Genomic DNA, 22,311 nt, shown 5'->3' with positions numbered 1-22,311 from the left:
TGGCTCTTGGCTGGCAGTCAAGGAGGGCTGTGTTCTCTGTCCAAGGGGAGCTGGTGATGTATGGAGGGGGTTGGGAGCCCCAGTTCCCCCCAGTTTCGCAGGGACAGCCAGGTACGTTGCTTCACAGCTGGCCGTGGCTGCAGCATTTCCAGGCAGGACTGAAGCTGAGCAAAGCTGTCCCTTGCTCAGGTAACTGGGACTGGGGGTGGATCGCAGCTGTAACCTGCGTTTTGATGGAGTAACGGCCTGCTCAGACACAGATGCCGTCAAAGTACGTGGCTGCTGTGCTCTGCTCTGGGCAAGCGGCCTGACGGTGGAGCTCTTGCTCTGTAAGTCAACTTCTGCCGCTCAGCTCTGGTATTCAGGTTCAGTTACAAAAGGAGCATGAAAACTTACTGTAAGATTTATTGCAGGGCCTAAGAAATGGTACAGATTTCCAAGAGAGTTCTGTTGATTAAAAAAAAGAAGTCAAAGCTGGTGACCAGCCATTGGATTCAACAGAAAAATGTTCTTATTGGACAGCAGCTTAAAACCTAAATTTCTCCCTGTATTAACAGTAATCCATCATTTCATAGAAGAGTTTCACAGTGTTTTTCTTTACCAAGCAGTTTGAGAACAGACATTGGAACTGATCTCAGACTTCTGTTTATTACTCTTTTGAACTCTCTGGTGCCTCCTGTGCACTTGAAATAAAAAATACCATTTGCTGTCCCAATGTGTGGCTTAGCTACAGGAAGGATGCTGTTCCCTGGGCTGTTCCTGGTAAGAGGGGTAGTAAAACAAGTTCTCAAACTTTCGAGTAGTAAACTTGTGAGTGGTTAATTATAACGTTGTATTTCACTGCAAATGAGTTTTTGGAAAAGCTAGGTGACGGTAGCAGTTCTGTTACCTCCTTCTGTAGCAGTTCAGTAGGATGGCAGCTTGAGCACAATCAAAAAGCAAACCTCTGTCTGTAAGGCGGCTGCTGAGGGCAGAAGGGGTACGTACGCCTTGGAGCTGAAGGGATTTGCGTGGCGTTGACGGACTGACTATAGTGCTCAACCTATGGGCTTTGCGTAGGATGTGCTCTTTGCCTCTTAAACGTTTCTTGCCACTGTGCTGAGCAGCCTGCACCACCGCAGGCTGCTTCCGACTTGCCAGTGGCAGGAATGGTCTCATGGACACAACCCACTGATGCCAAGCCTTTGGTGTAAGGAGCTGTGCAAAGCAGGTGCAAAAAGCCCTTGGAAATGTGGAGAAAAAGTCGTTTTGAGTATGTTCCAGACCTCCGGTTTTCCTGCAGTTTCCACGGGGCACGTCTTGTACCCACTCCACCGGAGAGCGCGGCTTTTTTCCCACACGCGCGCAGCCCCGCTAAGTGTTTTATGCTGCCGAGGGCGTTATTGGTGACCTTTCCCCGCTAAAGCCCCGGGCAGCCTGTGCATCTCCAGCAGCGACGAGGGAACCCCGGCAGAGGTGGGGGTGCTCCGTGGCTGCTGCCGCTTTCTGGCTCTCCCAAGCGGGTGAGGGTTTGGCAGCTTCGGGCGGGGCCCCTGGCAGGCCGGGAGGAGCTGCACCGGGACAGTGCTCATTGCAGCCGCGCAAAGGTCCTGGGCTGTGGTAAACCCTGTGACCGAAGCGGCGGTCGGGAAGCGACCCAGGAGGAGGCGCTGCCGCCGGCTCGGCCCCCCCAGAGCCGCGGCGATGGCGGCGGGGCGGGAGCGGGCCGCCCGCCTCCTGCGGCAGCTGCAGCGGGCAGCGTGAGTGCGGGCGGGCCGGGGCGGCTGCGGGGAGCCCGGAGCCCGGCGGGGCCGCCCGCGGGGCCGCTGGTTTTTCCTCCCTTTATCGGCAGGTGCCGGCAGCGGGGCGGGGGTCTCCTAATGCCCCTCCCTAGCGCTGCCTTCCGCCTCACACGGGCACCCCGCGGCCGGCTGAGGGCCGTCTTCTTCCGCCGGCGGGACCCCAGCTGCCGGCCGGCCGCTGCCCTGGGCCCCGGGGTGGGCCAGGCCGCCTCCTCAGCCGGGCTCCGCTGGTAGGGCGCGATGAACAGTGCATACAGGAGACTTTTAGGCAAAGACAGATTGGTTTTTCTTCTTTAGTTTTTCCTTTTAACCGTGCCTCCTTTTTTTACTTTCTAACTAGATGTCGGTGCCCGAGCCATTGCCAGACTTATTCCCAAGGTAAGACTTAATTTGTGTCTCCAAAATGATTCTGTAGGAGACCGTGGCCCTGTAGAGCCGTACATATCGGTGTAATCTGGGCAGAGGGTGCAGGCAACAGGTAGGAAAGAGAACAGTTCAAAGGATAAGGTAAGCAGTCTGTTATTTTGCAACTGTACGATGATAGTGGTGTTGTTGGAGAGACTTGCTGTTCCCACCTAAGCCACAACTAATGCATCCTCTCCCTCCCTCCCCTGACCGCGAGGCAAGTTAATCAGAAATTTACTCTGGCTGCCACTACCGCTGTCATCACCTGAGCCATCTCAGCTTTAAGATTTGCTTTTGAGAGGAAAAATACACATCTGTTACATTAGAAAAGGAACAGGAAGCAATATGGATAAAAAGGAGCTATTCACAAAGGTCTGCTTTGGCTTGGGGAATGTAATCTCTATAGGCTTTTTGTACAGTCAGTCCCGAGAACGCAGCTCGCTTAGGCCAGGGTTGTGCAGTGAGAGCAGGAGAGCTGCACCGAGTGACCGGGTCACCCTGGGAGGAATTTCTGTTTGCACTGACTGTAGGGAGGCTATGGAATAGCTATCTGTGTGATGGTCAGTCTCCAGATCCAATAAAAATTAGTATTTTGGGCAATAATTTCACCAATGTGTAATTTTGAGTGGCTTGGTTTCACGTGCTTTACTTAAGACACTTCTTAAAGAATTACCATTACCATTTTACATATGGAAAACCTATATATATGTTCAGATACTTTTTTTGCCCAAGATCATCATACAGCAAGACAATAGTGCAGCTGAGAAACAGAATCTCATTCTTCTGCTTGTCTGCTTGATGACCTACTCAGTTAATTCAAACTAAGCCCTTTCTAAAGCCTAGAAGTCTTAGTTAAGAACCCTCTCTGTAAGTTTTAGGCAGCAGTTGAGTCTATAATGTAGCAAGATGGTATTGGTTCAGTAAGTGTCCAAATAGTGGGAATTGATTTAATAGTGACTGTAGCAGAAAAAAAAATGTTCATTGTGTTTGAGGAAATAGTGCAATTTTTGAACTCCGTAAAATTCTTCCTGAAAGTTAAGTTTGGCTCAAGAATATAACAGCAGGGCATCTATTATACTATCAGAAAGCAAGAGAGTAAATGGCTTGGACATGTTCTTAGCCTGTCAAATTAATGACTGAGAGTACAGCAGACTCAAACTCCAGGAGAGGTCAAACACGTACAGCCTGGCAAGAGGTGGGAGTGAAAGAGCTGACAGCAGCTGCCTGGGCTTGAATAGAAAGTGCATAAAGGATTTTAATACATCTATCTGTTACTGTTGTGGGTCAGTGCTTCAGTGCACCCCAGAGTGTCTGTAAGACTCATTATCATGGCTTCACTCATCGGATCTGAATCCAAATCACATATTTTCAATTAATATAGAAGACAGAAGGCATGACTTCAGCAGGAAGAGCAGAATGCCTCATCTGATCTTTTCTTGGAGAAGAATGGACTGTTTCAGTTAATGCAGTTTGCTTCACTTTGTGGCAAAATCAGGATATGCAAGAAATGGGGAGGTTTGTGGAAATTTATGCAAGAATGACATGGCAGAGAAAGGATGTGACTGAAATACTATCCTTATAAATGTCTTCTCCGTTCTACTAAATAAAGTTGATAGTGACACACCAATTCTTATTAAAACTATGTTTATTATTAGCAATGCGTGTAGTTTCTTAATTTTCAAGCAAGCAGTTCAGTTTCACCTGCAAGTTCAGGACTAGGCAGAAGTAAAAAGAAGTGTAAACACCTGTCAGTATTACTCTCACACATACCAAAGATGTTCTCTATCCGGGTGCGTGTGGAGGATGCTTCATGGATTTGTCCTAAAAGTTGTCCTGAAGGTCATCATGTAGCCCCTACGCGTTTGTAACACCTCTCAACCTGTATGTAGCAGCCTGTACGCTCTGCGGATACTCAGTTCTATATACTTGCTATGTACTGTTCTGGTCTTCCAGACTGCAAACAAATTCTTATGCAAACTTCCTGCTAACTTACTCAGTTTTTATAGGAAAGAATTAATTCTTGAAGGAAGGAAAAAACACCCTTGCTTTGCTGAATTGTATGAATTGAATTAAGTAATTGGATCATTTGATCTCGCAAACAACAAGAGACGAAATGGGTAACTGTTACCCAGACAAGCCAAGATGACCTGTGCAAATGTATTAGTGATTTTAAAAGCAAAGGAATCTGTCAACTTTAGTATTGAGATACAGACTGAAGTCACTTTTTGTTCCCTAATTTTACTGTTTCATTTCCATTCCAGTCCCTGAACGGCCTACCCTGGGAAATACAGACTATGCATTTGAGGTAGATTCAATAATAAAATACATTTGATTTAAAAGTAGTATTTTGTATACTTCAAAATGGCATTTATCAGATATTTACATTAGTAAATATTTATATTTCACTTTGACTGCTTGGGACTAGATGCCATTTCTCCATGTTCTTTTTTTGTAGATGGCCATTTCGAACGTCCGATATGGAGAAGGAGTTACTAAAGAGATTGGCATGGTAAGCTTCCACAGTGTAAGTCCATCACTGGTGAAAAGTTACTTTTTAAAGGGCTGCTGGTGCTATCAATCCATTTTATAAGGGAAAGCTTATATATGGTGTGTCTGAATCTCCACCGCTTTGCAGTATGTGTAGTCATATATACCAGTGTAAAAAGGTTGGAAAATACTGTTGGGTAAAGAACAGAAGCATGTTACATCAATGTTGCAGTGGTATAAGTGAGTACATGAAATGCAGCTTAGTAGATAATTAGATCGTTGATGATTTGCCAGGATTATGCAACAAGATTTTTCTCTGACAGGGAATTTATTTCAAAAAGTTTTGAATCCTGTTGACTCACCAGGATTTTCTCAAGATCACTTTCATCTCTTTCAGTGCTTATTAAAATGAATCAGAAACTTTCCATTAAATTAGGTGGGTATCCATTCAGCTCTGAGTTTGCACTGTGAAAGTGTAGAATTTTTGTTTCAGCAGTGTGAGATGATTCACCCGAGTACGTTGTTCCAGTTTGCCTTTATCATTGGGTTTTTTCATTTATCACTTTTTCTTCTCTTCTTGGCCTTTATGGCATTAACAGTTCTCTTTTTTATTTGCAAATTTGTAAAGTAAGTTAATAGATAGTAAATGAAGTTAGATAAACTTCTGTCTTTAAACAGCATTAGGATTATTTAGAACTGCATGTATTATATAGCTATTGTGACAATTAATTTAGCAACGGTAGGATGCAGTATCATTTTTCTTTTTTTTACCACCTTATTTCTATTTTTCATCAATAAATTAATATTCAATATTAAATTTTCAAGATTTTAATGCCATCCTTTGGTAGGCAGTTAGGGGAGGCATAACCTGTGGAAAAGCCTTTTTATGTCAGAGGAATTGTGTAGGAAAAAAATATTTCAAAAAATTTTTTTACATTTTACTGTAGTCTTAAGTGGTTCCACGTGGTTTTCACTTGTTCGACATCTTTATCATTAGTTTTGTTCTATCATAAGACTTCAACTATATAAGTTTGGAAGCTTTATACCTTATGCTGTTTTCTGCATCCTATATGTATGTGGTTAATCCTCTTTTTCTTTAGCTGATGCTGTTTCAAAAATTTTACAATAACCGACTATTTTTAGGTTGGGGTTTTTATTATTATTAAATGGTTCAGTTGATTTGGATTAGTATTTAAATAGTTCAGTGTATGATTTTATACCAGTTGTTTGGTTTTTAATTTCATTGTTATTGTAGGACCTGCAGAATATTGGTGCTAGAAGAGTTTGTCTGATGACAGATAAAAACCTCTCCCAACTCCCTCCTGTAAATGCAGTATTGAATTCCTTGGCAAAACATGATATAAACTTTCAGATGTATGACAATGTCCGGGTGGAGCCAACAGACCAAAGGTACTACTTCTGACAGTGCGCTTCTCAAAGTAGTGCCTCGGCTCTTACAGCATGCCATACAGCTGTTTAAACACCTCCTTGTGACCTCTACACTGGTCTTAATAGTTTGTTTCTCTGTGTGCTGTTTTTCTCCTGACTAATTGGAAAGCTTTTCTTGTTTTCCCAGTTTCCTGGACGCCATTAAATTTGCTAAAAAGGGAGAGTTTGATGCCTATGTTGCTGTTGGAGGTGGGTCTGTAATAGACACCTGTAAAGCTGCCAACCTGTATGCGTCCAGCCCTACATCGGACTTCTTGGATTACGTCAATGCTCCTATTGGGAAAGGGAAGCCTGTCACTGTGCCCCTCAAGCCACTCATTGCAGGTAAGGCAGGAGGGGGGTGTGCGGAGAGTGAGGGAGTCGTTCTACACTCTGGTGAAATCAGTTTACCACGACTGTTTCACCTTCCTGTGGGCTTACTTCTCCTCTAGTTGTATTCAGCAGCAATTTTGCTATTTACTTCAGTGGAAGTAAAATCACGGTTTTTGTCATTAGCTTGTCTTTTTTACCTGAGTTTGACTCCTTTTACTGAGAAAAGAGATCAAAGTGGCAGTTTCGCTTTGACCTGTTGGCTTCGGATCAGGGATACCTCTGAGATTTCCTGGATCCTGTATTTTTATTGTGTTTTTATTTATTTATTTTGCAATATTATGTATTACTTATTATTTGTTGTTATCCCCATTCTTCCTTTTAAGTTCCTACGACAGCTGGAACTGGAAGTGAAACCACTGGTGTTGCCATTTTTGACTTCAAAGAACTAAGAGTAAAAACCGGTGAGATTTTTTTTTGTCTGCTATTCAAGACAATTGCTTTTCCAATGTCTTCATTATTTCCCTGCCTTGAAAAGAATGCCGTTTCAGGTGTCATTTTGTTTGATTCAACTGCCACAGGCAAATTTGAAGAGCTTAAAGGTTTCCTCCTTGAATTAAATTTATAGCATATTAACATAATGAAATACCTATGTAATACAGTGGATTATAGTTTGAAGGCAAAACAGGAAACTAAAATCTTTCAAGTTCTTAAATGGCAGAAAATGTTAATTGCAAAGGAAATTTCTACTTACATTCAGGGTCAACCAACTGTTCCTCATTTCCTCTGTATTTTGCTTTCTGCTTTTAAGACTTCTGTTTCTTTGTTGTGTAATTGCAACCAAATGTTTCTTTTCCTGACTTTTGAAACCTCAGGCCTGAGATGCTGTGCAAGTGAGGGGCACTGTCTTCCTTTGGCCTTTTTATCCCTGGCAAATAAATATTAAGGCTAAAATGTTATCCTAAGCTTCATAGCTGTTTTGAGGGTTTCGTTCTAAATGTGTGGATTTTATATGCCACACAGTCTACAGTACTTGGGACCCAAATGGGTGTGGTGAGGAGCTCTGAGCATAGCTCAGAGTTTTCTAGTCTATATGTAGTCAGTCAGCCTGTTTGTGCCTGTGTGTCTGTATGTCTCTCTCTCTCAAAGCTACATCGGTGGCCCCTTAACCAAAATATGAAGGCATGGTTATTACAGATGCTGAAGACAGCAATTAGCAATAGCAATTGCTTGTAGACACAAACCAGTCTTGCCCTCTGATTATTCACAGAAGATACAAACCTAAGAATAATGTTGCAGATGCCGTTCAGCACAGACATTTTGAAAGTATAGGCTACTCAGGGAGAGTTACAAATGGAGAGAGAACATTGTCTGGTATAATTCACTTCAGGCAACAGTCTCAAATCATAAAATTCTCTTACAGGGACTTCATCATCAGTACGACTTGGATTCATAGATACTTCTTACTCACCCTTCTCTCTCTTTGCTTTTATCTTCGTTGTTTCAAATCATTTCCCCTCATCATTGTTATGTTTTGAACCTTAAGCTTGTCTTGTCCTATTTTGTTGCAAAAAATCTTTAACTCATTTTCCTCACTTACGTATTGCAGGTATTGCTTCAAGAGCCATTAAACCAACATTAGGCATCGTTGATCCTTTACACACATTGTCTATGCCTGAGCGAATAGTGGCCAACAGTGGCTTTGATGTGCTTTGGTGAGTTTTCTGTGTAGGCTGCTACTTGAATTTATTACAATTTTGTATTTTTACTATGATGATTGTAGAAAAAATATATTTTAGGCGCAGAAAAGGATGATACTTTTTTTTCTCTCTTTCCTGTTCTTGTTAAGGTGGTCTCCATTATACTTTGACTACCTCCCTCAGAATGCACGGAAACAAATCACTCATTTGCAGAAATTTTAATGTTTTTGCAGTGCACTGGAGAAGCCATTTGCCTCCAGGTTGGTTGTTGTCAGGGAAGAGAATCCAGGTGTCCCTTTTTAAGAGATCAAGTAGATGATTAATCACAATTGTGACAGTGTTTAGCATGTCTCACAGACACGACGGGGAATAGAGAACAAGGATTTTCAAATAAAAGCCACGATGTGTCAAGAAAAATTTGTGAAGGCTTGTGGGATGCTGGCAGATGTTAGCCCAATTATGACCGTCTTCAGAACCTCTCTCATAATGTGCTTTTCACTTGGCACAAAATTTTCTTCATCTTAAACCTACAGCTTTTAACTGCACAAAATGCATGAAAGTTTCTATTCAGAGGGCCAGAGCTTACTTGGTTTCTGGGTGCTGTGTACATTAAAGTGATAGATGTATAATGAAACTGTGTGATTTCTCAAGCTTGGTGAAGTATCCTGAACTACAATGTCTGTAATAGAATTGAGGCATTTGTTCATAAATGAAAATGGTTTGTCTGTAGTTTTGTGGATCTAAATGTAGCAATGTAGGCAGTGCCCCTTCTTTAGGGGGGCAGATTCATGAGTATCTGGGAGGTGGGACTGTTGGCAGTTCCACTTAGCTTAAGTATCATACTCCTCATTTTTTAAAGATCAATACTTTTAAACAAAAGGTAGCTTACAATGCTTCCAGTGCTAAACCCTCTGACGGTTCCTGTCCTACAGAAGGGAAACGCACCCATTGCAGATGCACAGTGCACTTCAGTGAAAGTCATTACACCCTAACTTTAAGCATGGTGTGAGCTGATAGACTGTGACTGCGTTTGGATTGCCTTCTGTGTGTCTGTTGGAGAGCAAAGCACTCTGCAGGTGCCCGCCCAGCGTTCTCCCAGTTGTCTATGAGATTGTATTTCTGGTTTTGGCAACTGTTAAACACCAGAAGTAAATAAGAAAAACCTGCATTCAAAGGGCAGCAGGGCAGTAAAATGGAGCTCTCCCACTTAAATAATTCATTTTTCAATCTTTCTGTTAGCCATGCTCTGGAATCGTACACCGCTCTTCCTTACAACATGCGTAGTCCCTGCCCTTCAAATCCAATCAACCGACCAGCTTACCAAGGCAGCAACCCCATCAGTGATGTCTGGGCTCTTCATGCTCTGCGCATTGTGGCTAAATATTTGAAAAGGTAATACGTTTAACAGCCACTCCCCTTGCAGTATGTTCAGTCTTCAGTCTTCAGCCCAAAAAGGGATCATTAGAAGAATTTGAATTTTAGGCTAAAATAAGGCAAACTACTACATTAAACCTTCATTTTCTACCCTGGATTTCTCTTGAATAAAGCAAAAAGTTTTTCAAATAACATTGAAAGTAAAATTAGGGTTCCAAGGTTGTCTTGAGGAGGTAGCTTTTTAAAGCCTCTGTGAATCTATTTTCTAAGTCCTCAGTTAAAGGTATTTCGAGCTGCTCAGTTAATGTGGGAGCAGCATTCACGTTTTTTTTCCAAGACTCCTCTTTCTATGACAGTAAAAGGAGAGTATGTAACAAATTGAATGAAATACTGCTGGTGTAATTTCTGTGACCTTCAGTGTAAATTAAGATACTTATATGTCCATCAAGAAGGTAACCACGTGTACTTACGACTGTGCAAAATTACGCATTGACTGAAAACTAGTTCATACTTAGAAGACTTTCAATTTAGATTAAGTGTTGACTTGACTGGGAGTTGGTTTTGATCCCTGCCAATACAGTTTTTGCCTGTATACAGCTTTTGTATACCGTGTGCACTTCTATTAAAGTTCAGTGTGGGGTTTTTTTGTAAAAAACTTTTTATAGTACTTAACTAATTAAAGTAGTTGTTTATCGTTCCTGTGGAATCTATTCATGAGACTTTTTCTCCATGTTGTCAAACTACACAAGCAGTCTGATGCGTAGGAAGGCAAGGGGGTCCAGACCACCACCTAATGAGATGGTGAGAAAACTGGAGTGATCTTGGAGCCATACGTAGGATTGCCAAAGCTCCTAAGTAGAATTGTTTAAACCACCACTGAGGTGAATATGGCTAAATTCTCTCTATTTACTCAGTTTTGAACCACTTTGATCTACTTACCGATCCAGAAGCAGGATTGTTCTCTGACTGAAGTGTGAATTGGTCCTATTTCCAGCATTTTTATCTCAGCTTACCTTAGAGGTTTTTGTATATCTGACCATAAAGAAGCGCTCTCTCCCTTCTCCATCCTGAATTACCAATCTGTTTGTGAATTCACTGGTACCATTGTCTCCATGGTGCACAGAGCCATCAGAAACCCTGAAGACCGTGAAGCAAGAGCCAACATGCACCTAGCAAGTGCTTTTGCTGGTATTGGCTTTGGCAATGCTGGTGTTCATCTCTGGTGAGTACAGAAAAATGTTAACCCCATCCGAGGTCAGTTTCTAGCTAATGTTTGTTTCAGATTGTCAACAACATCGCTGCCTTTGTTGCTGAATATATAGTAAGATATTGTAGCCTGGCCTGCGATGCAGGGAGAGCCTTGTGTTGTGAAAAATTGATGGGCTCTTGGCATTCATGTGTATGAGGATTGTGTATTCTGGTTGTGATACTCAAATCCAATCACGTAAAAATTACAAAACATGGCCTTCTTTACCTTCCTCGATAGTAAAAACCATAGTTAGAAAAAAAAAAAAACATCAATGGCATTTAAGATGTTGAATTTCATGCCAGCTGTTCTGCAGCAAGACAGCAATGAGGTAATCTTGTGCCGTTCCTGAACTGATGCAATTGTCTGTAAGTTTGCCTGTGGGGTAGGCATTCAGCAGGCTGAAATGAGCTGTAATTAATATTGCAAGGCAATGTAGTTTCATATGGGTGAAAATCTCAGAGAAGCAAAGCCTAAGCCTGAATTGTGTGGAGAAGTTATTAGCAGTCATTCTCTTCAGAGACCTTCCTTTCATTCCTTTTGTTTGAGCAAATCCACTCTTTAATTATACTTTAAAATTAATGTTTATTTTTCTCAGGCAGTGTGAGCAGGTAGGGATGCAGATTATGCTATTTTTGGCATATCTGTATTACTTTAATAGCTGAACATCTTTCAGTCCAGTCAGTGGAGTAATATAACTTCACACTCGCAAAGTAAGGAGGTACTGTTCTTTACAGCTGGGTCCCTAAGGTGCAGAGGGGTGAGGGTTGTCTGTACCTAACATCCATACCATATGTCTACCTAAATACCTTTTGAGTACCTGAACCTAAGAGACTTGCATACAGAAGACTGACCACACAAGGGAGACTGAACTCAAATTTTCGAAATACCGGGAGAGCTGCCCTAACCACTTTCTCTCTACTCTCTGTTCCAGCCATGGAATGTCTTACCCTATTTCTGGTTTGGTGAAAACTTATAAACCAAAGGATTATAATGTGGATCACTCTTTAGTGGTAAAACTTGGTTTATCTTTGTTTTCGTATTTTACATTTCAATTCTCTGTTATTTCACATTAATGAGCATTAAAGCACATTGAAGCTGAAAGTACATGTCCTGTTGATGTGATTTTATTCTTTTTTTTTTTCTTTTTTCCCCAGCCACATGGCCTTTCTGTGGTGCTGACATCGCCAGCAGTGTTTGCTTTCACGGCACAGGTGCATCCTGAGCGGCACTTGGAAGCTGCGGAGATACTAGGTAGGAATCTCTATAGATACAACTTACTCGTACAAATGGAACTCTTTCCAAAATGTCTTTTTGGGAGGAAAAAAGGATGCGTGCAAGCAATTGTAGTTGGTTGTTGCAGGGGTTTTAAGTTTAAAAAACAAGATTCTGGAGTCTGAGTTACACATAATGCAAACTTAGGTAGAATAATGCTAAATTTTGATATTGGATGATGCAGTTAGAGAAGCAAGCTGGAGAAATCTGCTTCTTGGCTAGAAAACTGGACAGCTGAAATTAACTGTAGATGTGTTATGAACCAGGAGAGAGTAGCTGTGATTGGCATCTCTCTTGGTGCTTTATGGAGAGCAGTTACTTTAAAGTAGATACCATAAAACAAACCAGTAGTCAGGTGCATCTGTTAGCTAAAAGGAAGCATTTTGCCTAACACATTTCCTGCTGTGGCAATGAATCAGGACAGAGTGATATTCTGAATCACTCCTGCTCTTTTTCTGTGGCACACAGCTGTGGGTTTTGATCTTTCTAATGTAGGCCTAAGCTTGTTTGTAGGTGTTGGAATTTCTCAGTGGCATCGTCAAGGGAAAGCATGGAGTAGCTACTCTGTGGACACATCTGTGATGGCTCAGAAGTGGGTTAATGAACAAAGTGGCCTTTTCTGCTTCTTAGCAGAATAAAAGTAAATGCTGCAAGCTGACAGCTCATTTAAAGATTATCTTTTCATACAGTGCTTTGTTACCTGTGCAAACCATCACTGGAAGGCGTCCTAGAGAAAGGATACCTCTTTGTTGCACCCCCAACATGACTGTGTGTAATAAACTAGTTTTCAGTGGTGTAATCTTGGAGCTGTTAGCAGGCTAGCTGTGACAACACGGCTCTGCAGTGGGCTAATTTATTTATATCTGAGGTCAAAGTTTTTTGTCTGCACTAGACTGTGTTGTAGCTAAACTGCTGCTAATACCCATGCTCGCTAATGAACAATCACAGTCACATGCGCAGCAGTGTAGAGAGAAAGTGGTTAGGGCAATTCTGCTGGTATTTGGAAAATTTGTGTTCAGTCCCTTGTATGGTCAGCCTTCTGTATGCAAGTCACAGCAATCCAGTCACGTGTATGACTTCCTTGTATAAGTAATCTGAAAGCATTGTGGGTTTCAAGGAAGAGTGGGACTTTTATACAGACAATGAAAATATCACAGTATTTTAAAGAGGATGTAAAACAACATGGTCAGGAAAAATACATTGGGGGAAAATTCTGTTTATTTTATAAATGTTGGCTATGAGGTTTGTTCAGCCTTCCTCCGAAGTATGCAGTTCTGCCTATGGTCAAAACCAGAACACAAACCTAATTGGAATCATATATACTAAGCTACAAAATATCTGTGTTCCTACAGCAATAACATACAACTCAAAGTAGGCTAAGAAAATATTTCTGGATAACTGGCCAGCACAGCATATCAGAGAATTTGACTGTGGCTCCTTGATTTTAAAACAAGTGGTTAAAAAGCAGTTCCTTTAGGTTTTGTGGTATCAACTGCTGCCATAAATTCTGTCTCTAAAAGCTCTGTTAATTTTCTCAATAGAAGTTTGAACTATGTTATTGTCTGCCTTGCTGTAAAGGGACTCTGCCAAAAACATGTCACGTGGAATTAAATTTGTTAATTCCCACCTGGGGTGTTTACTTCTGATTCCAGTCCAGAGTCCAACTGACTACAGTAGCTGATTCAAATCTGTCATGTTGCCAAGTGCAATGACTAGAAGGTATTTTATGACATGGAGCAGATCACTGAATAGTTATGTTGTGTGTATGTACAGCTGTAAATTTCAGTACAGCCCGAAAAATCTTAATACCTCCCTGGGTGGATTCTTAAACAGTTGAAATAGGTGTGCGTGTGGCCAGAAATTTTCTAAGTGCAATCAAAGACTGATGTCTTTAGGTTGAGCAAAAAGTACTAGAACTATAGCAATATTTTAAAACTGCCCTTCACATTTACTGTCCTTTTCCCCCCCGCCCCTTTCCCTTTTACTTTACAATCTGAAGATGCTGGAGTTATGTCCCAGTTACTCCTCTACAGCAAAACCCAGGATAAACTCAGACTGCATGGAATAATCCCAATAGCATAAGACTTCGTACAAGACTCTGTCATACCTTATTTATCAATTTCTCCCAGATATTCTCTATCACAGTACTGCCAGTCGTACTACCTGAATATCTGAGCTCCTCAAATGAGCTTGTTAGTCTCCTGTTCACTTAACCCCCTTTGAATGTTACACTGAACTGCCTGAGGATCACAGGAAATATTTTTCCTGTAGCTGTGCTGTGCTCTTACTCATCTCTCAGTATGGCACTTGGACCTAACATAGTTCTGGTGTAACATCATTGAGGTTACACAGAGAACAAATTTAGCTCAGCTTACTTTGAAAAGATATCATATGGAGGAACCTGTGTCATCTATCTGGACATGTTTTTATTATTACTTTTAAATAAGTCCTGACCATTCATTGAAGGAGGGGAAGCAAGCTATTCTGTAAAAAATATTGGTAATCTTTCATTTTATATTGATGCTTTCATTGCTGTTCAGTAGATGTTTCAAAGATGCCTATTCCATCTCTTCAGTTCTACATTATCCTACACAAGTTAGCACATATTCAAATAGCATTAAGTTTAGGGTTTACTTAACTCCTTGAACATTGCCCTGCCATCTCCTGTCTTTCTCAGCCTACATGCTCTCGTCCTCTTTGAATGTGTAATTTAACAGAATAGTCAGTGGTTTCCATGTCCTCTAGATGTCAGCAAACTCAAGGCCTTAAAATAAAGTTAGCATTTGGCACACTGTCCATAAAAATAAATACCATTGACGTTCATGTGTTAGCTGCTTTCTTCCCTCTGACAGTTAGTCAGACCGAAAAGTGCTTCGCCCTGTAAGCACAGAGGGAAAGGAAGTTAACCTCATGTGGCAGTTAGTCTTTCTGGCAGCAGTTACCTGCTTCTCCTGATCTTGTTTTATTTCACCTTTTACAAACTATTCCAACTGTAAAATGAAGACTGATTCCTCTTTTTACTTCGCGTTGCTTTTAGGGCAGTGACTGTTATGTATGGATATGTATTCAGCTGATATTATGATTAAATTAAGTCTGGAACAGGCTTCCTCCTCTCTCTCCACCCTACAGTCAAGGCATTATGTCTTATTTTAGGAGCTGACATCCGCACTGCCAGAATCAAAGATGCGGGGTTTATTTTGGCAGACACGCTCCGGAAATTCCTGTTTGATCTGAATGTTGATGATGGCTTAGCTGCAATTGGTTATTCTAAAGCAGACATCCCTGCATTAGTCAAAGGCACTCTGCCTCAGGTAAGACAGAAAGCAAAACAGTTTTTCTTGTCAAATAAAAAGAGCAGATTTTTGAAAAAACAGAAGCGTTTCTTTTCAAGCAAATGTTATTTCTAGTCCTACATGAAAACAATTAAAATGGAGAAAATTATGGATAGTCAACTGTATTTTGTTTCTCTGCACAGTTTAGGTTTTTCTTTTCAGTGAGACGGAGTGCATGCTGCAGTCTGTTCTTCGCGTGGATTCAGAAAGAAAGGCTAGGTGTTTGGGTTTTTTTTTTTAAACGTCACATTTTAAAAGAACAGGATTTTTTCATAGACCTTTGATCTTTACAGAAGATACTGCTTTTTCATAACTCTCTCTGTTAATTATGTATGCAGGATGGGTTAAAGATAAAGCCTTAGTACCAAGTGCTATCTGGTAAGAAAGATTGAGCTCACTTTGCATTAAACTTTTCCATATTGAGGAGTTGCACTTTTCTTCCCAGATGGCTTTTTTGTTCCATTGACCCGCATCAGAATTTGAAATAAGGTCCCCTGGGATGATATAGATTAAACTTGTAATACCCTTTATTGTTTCAGCGCTCACAAAGACACTGCAAAAAGCAACACACCACTCCAAAAGCAAAATCCAGTGTCTTCCTTGTAAAAAGGCAGCTTGATTCATACACTATGGACTGTTCTGTCCACTTACGATTTATTTCCACCAAGTAGCAAGGGAAATGAACACTATGGAGAAAATGAAAATTTTGTAGGCTGAAATGTTACTCACTTTTTATAGCAGTACCTCTTACCATGTCTAGTTCTTCTCATTCATAAATCTCAGAGCAACTTACAACAGAGGGTAAATATTAACATTCCTATTTTATACCTGAGAAAATGACACAAAGGTGCAACTATTTAGGATCACATACAACAGAGCAGTGGCAAAGCCAGGAAGAAAACTATGCTCCTATCAAATAGGTTATGCATGTACATTGTTATGGGGCATTTTGGAGGTTCGTTCTGATAAATATGTTCCTTTCAAACAGTTGGGTTTGGGTCATCACAAGCACAACATCTCAGTGAAGGCATGTTTTGCATAGCTGCGGGAGGGGGAAGGTTCTTCGCCAAAAGGTGTTGAAGGGGTTTTTTGTTTTTTTGTTAGCTTAGCTCAAATTGACTTTTAATTAATTTACTGTCGTCTCACGGCATTGATGATTAATTGTACTGTGTAAAATTAGATGACCTAATAGTTTCTCAAACCTCATTTTTGTATATGAAATGTAGCATGATGAAAATGTATTAGTGTTCCTTGGTAGTCCATTATTACCCACAGAGGTAGTCCATGCAGTTTAATCTTCGGTATATTTTTTCTTTTCACCTTGTGGTACGTTTTCTTTGGAATACAGCACTGACCCATTCACGTCGGCAAGGCAGTGTGGTGCAGTGGTGGTAGCACTAGTAAGTGTGCGGGCTGTATTCCACACTGTGAAGTGCAGGCTGCAGGAAAACGAAACTAATCTACTCTTAACTGCTGGGATTTGGGGTGGGAACTCTGCTGGGACAAACATTTATACTTAAAGTTAAAACAGAATTTTATTTTCCTTTCTAAGTGAGTCTATTGAAAATGATCCTATTTACAGACAGCAGTGAGTCTAGCAAAGAAGATGCTGTCCCAGGGTCTAAGGTGGCCGGCCCTGTGACGGGGTTTGAGGGGAGATGGGGAGGACAGAAAATGAGAGACGGTGGAAGGGCTGTTCTCTAGCCCACCTACACCCTGCAGACATCCCAGAGGCAGCTACAGTGGGGCTGAACCACTGATGAGCCAGGAGTTGCTCATTTTTGGCACTATACCAGAATGCACTGAGTCAGACTGGGTGAGCTGGGGCCTTGCTGTCTGGGCACCAGCAAATATCAGCAGGCTTGTGCAGAAGGAGTGCTGGTGCCTCTGTGTCGAGGCATACAGGAGGAGCATCCGTTGGCAGCCTGCTGTCGATACAGCTGGGAAAGGCTACGGTGTCTCAGGGTGATCGTCTCCTGTCACCCCGGGTGACTTTACAGATCACTCTGTCCATCTCGGTGCACAGGGCTGCAAAACTGTAATTTGGCCCAGAGTGTCCTAATATAAGCCTGATGAATTTACTGAGTGCTTGCGCACTGAGTTGTTACATTTTGCATATTGTGAGTCTGAAAAAAAAAACATACTTTTGCCCTAGTGCTGTTTGAATTTTCCATTTGGTTTCAAAATTGCGTAGAAGAACCTTAGCCTTTTCTTTAGCTGGATCTGTGTGCCAGCAGCGCTGGTCAGGATGGGGAAAAGAGGTATCATTTGATTGCTACTGCTGCACCAGCAAAGCCCTTCATGTAGGTAAAGTTACACACTCATAGCTGCACTTTTCAGGCTCGTTGCACACCATGCTAACCATGCTGAGCATGATTATGAACTGTGAATATCTCACAGCTGACTTCTTCACTGTGCTAGACCGGTATTTCACATGTTAAGTTCACAGTGCGGTGGCCTCTCTTGCTGCGTAACCACATCCAGCCTGTCCACAAATCGCAGCCCCGTGGGTTGAGAGGGAAGTGGAGCGGCTGCAGCGTTGCACTGCAGCGTTGCGCTGCGGCGGCGGTGAGTGCTCCGCTCAGGAGGGCATCTGAGCTGAGCCTCCCCCGAAGGGCTGGAGGAGCCCCTTCCCCAGCATCCCACTTGGTGCGTGAGGCGAGGCCCCTAGCAAATGACATCCACTGTCTCACATGTGAAAAAGGGGGGGGAAATTTAAAGCTTTTACTGGGACAGCCTCTTCCACGAGGGAGGTGTTGAAACAGGTTGTAGCAGAAGAAACTCCGTCTTGCCAAAATACACTGCATTCATCTAAAGATAACACGTTCCTAGTGTAGGCCTGGCCTCTGTCTTTGCAGATGTTTGTAACTCTCCCCAGTCTTTCAATAAATGTTAAAATCGTTGATTGTTGAAAGCTTAAAAGTACTAATCATAACCAGTACGAGTACATTAATGTTAGGCCCTTTCAGCTGAGTGTTTCTGCAGTAACTGATTACCTACACTAATGCAGCTCCTCATCCTCAGTAGCGTGGGGCTTTTCTGAATTGCCATCCCTGCCTTTGTGGTTATTTTGTCAAGCAGAGCAGTGAAGCATACACCTGAGTTTCATTTCAGTCGGTGGGACTTCAGCACCCGAAAATTCTGTTGAATCACCATCCAAATGAAGACCAACCACAACAATTTTGTATTCTGATTCCAAAGTATCAGGCTATTTATTAAGCAGTTTCACTACCGTCCCTTGCTGTGTCTCTTTGTTTGAGTCTGAGTTGCAAGCACTGTTTACTCTTCCCATCTATGGCAGTTCCTGGGCTTTGAGAGATGTTGTATTTTGAAAATCTTGGTCCCTAAAAATTGACTTTCTAGTTCCCATGCTGGCAAATGAATTTTGAAATGGACTGTATTCTCAGGATACTACACACCACTGTACTGACATCTGTGACTGACAAGACCTGTGTTTCAAGTACTTGACTTTGCAACTTAACTGCATTTTAATCTTCCTTCTGTGTATTTAATTATAGGCAATTTAAACTAATATATTCTTGAAAGTACTGTACAGTTGATGAATCTTCAACCTTAATTACTTGATTACTTATTTGCAAAACCTTGTTATTCTCGGTTAAGGACGTTAATACAAAGGCACATAGTGCAACTACTGTTTGATTAATTTTATTGGCAACCTTCTGTAATGCAGTTTTTCTTTAATCTTGCAGGAGAGAGTAACTAAGCTATCACCGCGCCCCCAAACAGAAGAAGACTTATCTGCCCTCTTTGAGGCTTCCATGAAGCTTTATTAGCTTAAACATTTTGTTCTGAAAAGTGTGTTCTATTCTAACACAAAGGTAATTTCTTATAGATATGGGACTGAATTTGTGTAGAGAATGGAAGAACTTATGTGTCTTTGACTTCCGTTCCATTGTACACAGCCAAAAGGTCAAGCAATTCATCTTTAACTAAATAGTGGTCTGAAGTGAAGGCTTGTCTGTGGGGTTTTTCCTTGCTCAGTAGACTGACTATGCAAGTGGTATTAACTTGCATAAAAGTTGGAGCAGACTTCTGGCTTTACTGAAGGCTTTCTTGTGCTTCAGAGGTGGTCAAAGCTGGAAAAATGTTTTAAGGGATATTCCAACATATTTTACAAATTATGGTTTTTATTAAAATTGTCTGGGATTTTGTTTTAAAAAGGCATGCTATTTAAGAAATAATTGGAGCCATTTTTAAATAGGGAAGGGGAGTTACCTTGCAGAAGATGTCAGCTTGCTGTATTCTGTTCCACTTTATCATCTTTTTACCATCTGGCTTTGCTAGGAAGGCTATTGAACTGGGGTACTTTTTGTTGTTTGGTTAGGGAAAAACCTACACACTTCATACATGTTTGGAAAAGGCTTCCTGAAAGTTTGCTTTGGGTTAAAATTTTGACATGTATTTTCAGGTATTTATCTTTCCTTTTAAGATCTCTGTGAAGCGTTCATAGGAGGAGCAAAACCAGAGTAAAGCATGGTCACATGCTCAACAGGAACCACGTAACAGCAAGGCATCATCCATCATGGTCATTTTGTCTCTGTGGAGGCAACAGCTCCCTTTTCCTGCTGCATTCTGTGGAAAGAAGCTATCAACTGTATCTTGCTTCTCTGTGAAGCAATTGCTTCTGCTGAGCTCCTGCAGGTGCTGTCACTCAGAGCACAGCCACCAACTTAAGGAAGTGGCAGCGTGCTGTGGTTCAATATTAAAAAGTGGTGGTGTAGCATATGGCTGCACAGTGCCCCGCTGGGAGCTCTGGTTAAACGTGGGAATGAGTGTGCACGTTCAGAGCAGTTAACCAGCTGGTTGACTGTCAACTGAGAAAGGGAAGTGGGAAAGGGAGAAATGAAACTAAAATTTTAATACTATTTTTCTTTTTTTAAAAAGTGCACATGGTTGTGTGTACAGTTCATTTAAATCAGATTCTGTTTCATGTTGGGCCCTTTCAGCATCTGATTCATGCAGCTACTACAGCACAAAACAAATGTGAGAAGAACCCCATAACTTCTGGAGTGCTTATTTCTTTCTGCTAGGAGGGAGCACTTTTCAGTCACCCTGTTGAAGTAGAAGGCTCTATACTTACACCTTTGCATTCTTGTGTTTGTCTGATAAAGCCAGTGCTATCCTAGAATGAGGGCAGATGCATACTGGATATTGACGTCGGATCTCTTTTAATGCTCAGTTGAAATAGGTGGATGGATACTGGTTGAAGACTGGAGATTTTCTTTTTAACCAGAGAATGAGTTTAGTGGCCGTAGGGGCTGCACTGCCAGTATGCCTCCGCCTGTGCTGGGACACATACTTGATTTCCATGTCCTTTTGAATCTTGTCCTCTGCTGAAATTGCTCACAAGAACCTCTGTCATGAAGGCTGGTGTAATAACAAAGGGTGAGGGATTCACTTTATTGTATTGTGCAAAGCTACCATGTTTGAAAAAAATCTTTTTGTGAAACCCTTTTGTATATAATCTTTGGCCTGTTTCATCTTTCCACTCCTGTCTTTCTCCAGGCTGTGGTAGAGTACAGAGGCCTGAAGAGAGAATCTTTTTTCCAGGAGCCTAATTTGTGGCAGCCATGCTGTGTTTGGGGAGAATATACTTTCTGGGGAACCGAACAGCACATGGGTTTCATCACTGCAGCAGAGCACTTTGATGGGCAGGAATGTAGGGTATTTCCTTCCAGTGCACTTTTTATTTGCCATTTATGCCAGTATGGCAGTTATTAGCAGGCTGCTTTTTCAACTGACAGAATCTCGCACTTAACTTCCTATACCAGGTAACCCAGAGCTCTTGCTAGTTTTTAAATTAAGCCTCACACCCCCCTCTGATGCAGTAGGTTTTATCCATATTTTATAGATGAGACGAAGTGTTTGATAGAATACCTAACCCAACATAAGCAGATGGTGCTGTAAGAAGGACCTTTTCTGTTTCCCACACCCCTTTGGCAGCATCAGGGTCTTTGGCTTAGACTGGTTGTGAAATCTCACTCACAGACATCGGCTACACAAGTGTTCCTCCACCACTAATTATTAGTTACTAGTGGAAATTTTCTGTGGAAAAATCAAGGGAGCTCAAGCGACCCCACAGTGCTGTCTTTCAAATAGTGATGGTGTGACAGGCAGTGGTAGTTTTATTCACAACTGAAGAGTTACCAGGGTTTTTCATCTGTTATCTTACTAAATTACTCTGTACCGAGACAACCTAGTCAGTCAAATATATCTGTATCTTTGAACATGCCTATTTTGTGCACGTGAGCCTGGCATTTGTGTGAGGAGCTGGGGTGACATTGTCATTGTGAGTGTCTGGCGGAGGTTGGGCACGTGTGTGAAATCTGGGCAGCTTGTTCTTGTGGCTCCTGTTACTGCTCTGTTACTCAAGCCCTCCGTGATGGATCTGTTATTGCCTTTAGATGATACTGAAATGCAAATAACAAATAATATTGTACTTGCTATAAACACAAGCTTGTTTGAAAGTGTTTGAGAGCAGTGTTTAACTCTGTCATGTTAACTTCAATCCTATAAAGTAACTATGAACCAAAACCATTCAGAGAAAGTAGGCTTTCACTGGCTTCACAGACCATAATGATTCCTCCTGCAACATCGTTTGCCTGGTGAGCTTGGCGCCGTGCAGACAAAACCATTGTATCGTGGGTGACAACTGAGAGCAATGGTAGAGGCATTCCAGAAATAAAAGTATCCGAACTCCTGCACGGTATTTCTGCCAACATTTAAGATGGTTTCTGCATGCCTTACTCTGCATAATCGGTACATAGTTATAAGTATTATTACATATTTCATGACAACACTATGAATCCTTGTATGTCATACTGGTTAGCAGTAGGGCTTGATTGAGTCCCTCCTCTTCCTTGTGGAGTCAGAGACTTACTTTCTGCCTTAAACAGCTGTAACTATATAAAAGGATTTATCAGTCTTTATAT

At 41.6% G+C, this 22,311-nt stretch overlaps 1 protein-coding gene across 1 annotated transcript; it reads left to right on the top strand.

The window, feature by feature from the left end:
• Window positions 1–1,595: 1,595 nt before the first annotated feature.
• ADHFE1 (alcohol dehydrogenase iron containing 1) lies at window positions 1,596–22,095 on the top strand. Its single transcript, XM_075141731.1, has 15 exons — window positions 1,596–1,739; window positions 2,122–2,159; window positions 4,448–4,491; window positions 4,642–4,695; window positions 5,929–6,083; window positions 6,250–6,446; window positions 6,818–6,895; window positions 8,041–8,146; window positions 9,371–9,523; window positions 10,629–10,727; window positions 11,686–11,764; window positions 11,909–12,005; window positions 15,180–15,337; window positions 19,069–19,197; window positions 19,809–22,095. The coding sequence occupies exons 1-14, from the start codon at window positions 1,684–1,686 to the stop codon at window positions 19,150–19,152; spliced, it is 1,398 nt and encodes a 465-aa protein (XP_074997832.1). The 5' UTR covers window positions 1,596–1,683; the 3' UTR covers window positions 19,153–19,197; window positions 19,809–22,095.
• Window positions 22,096–22,311: the final 216 nt, after the last annotated feature.

This window comes from Calonectris borealis, chromosome 2 (genome assembly GCF_964195595.1).
Source record: "Calonectris borealis chromosome 2, bCalBor7.hap1.2, whole genome shotgun sequence".
NCBI lineage: Eukaryota > Metazoa > Chordata > Aves > Procellariiformes > Procellariidae > Calonectris > Calonectris borealis.
This window is presented reverse-complemented; position numbering and strand designations above follow the sequence as displayed.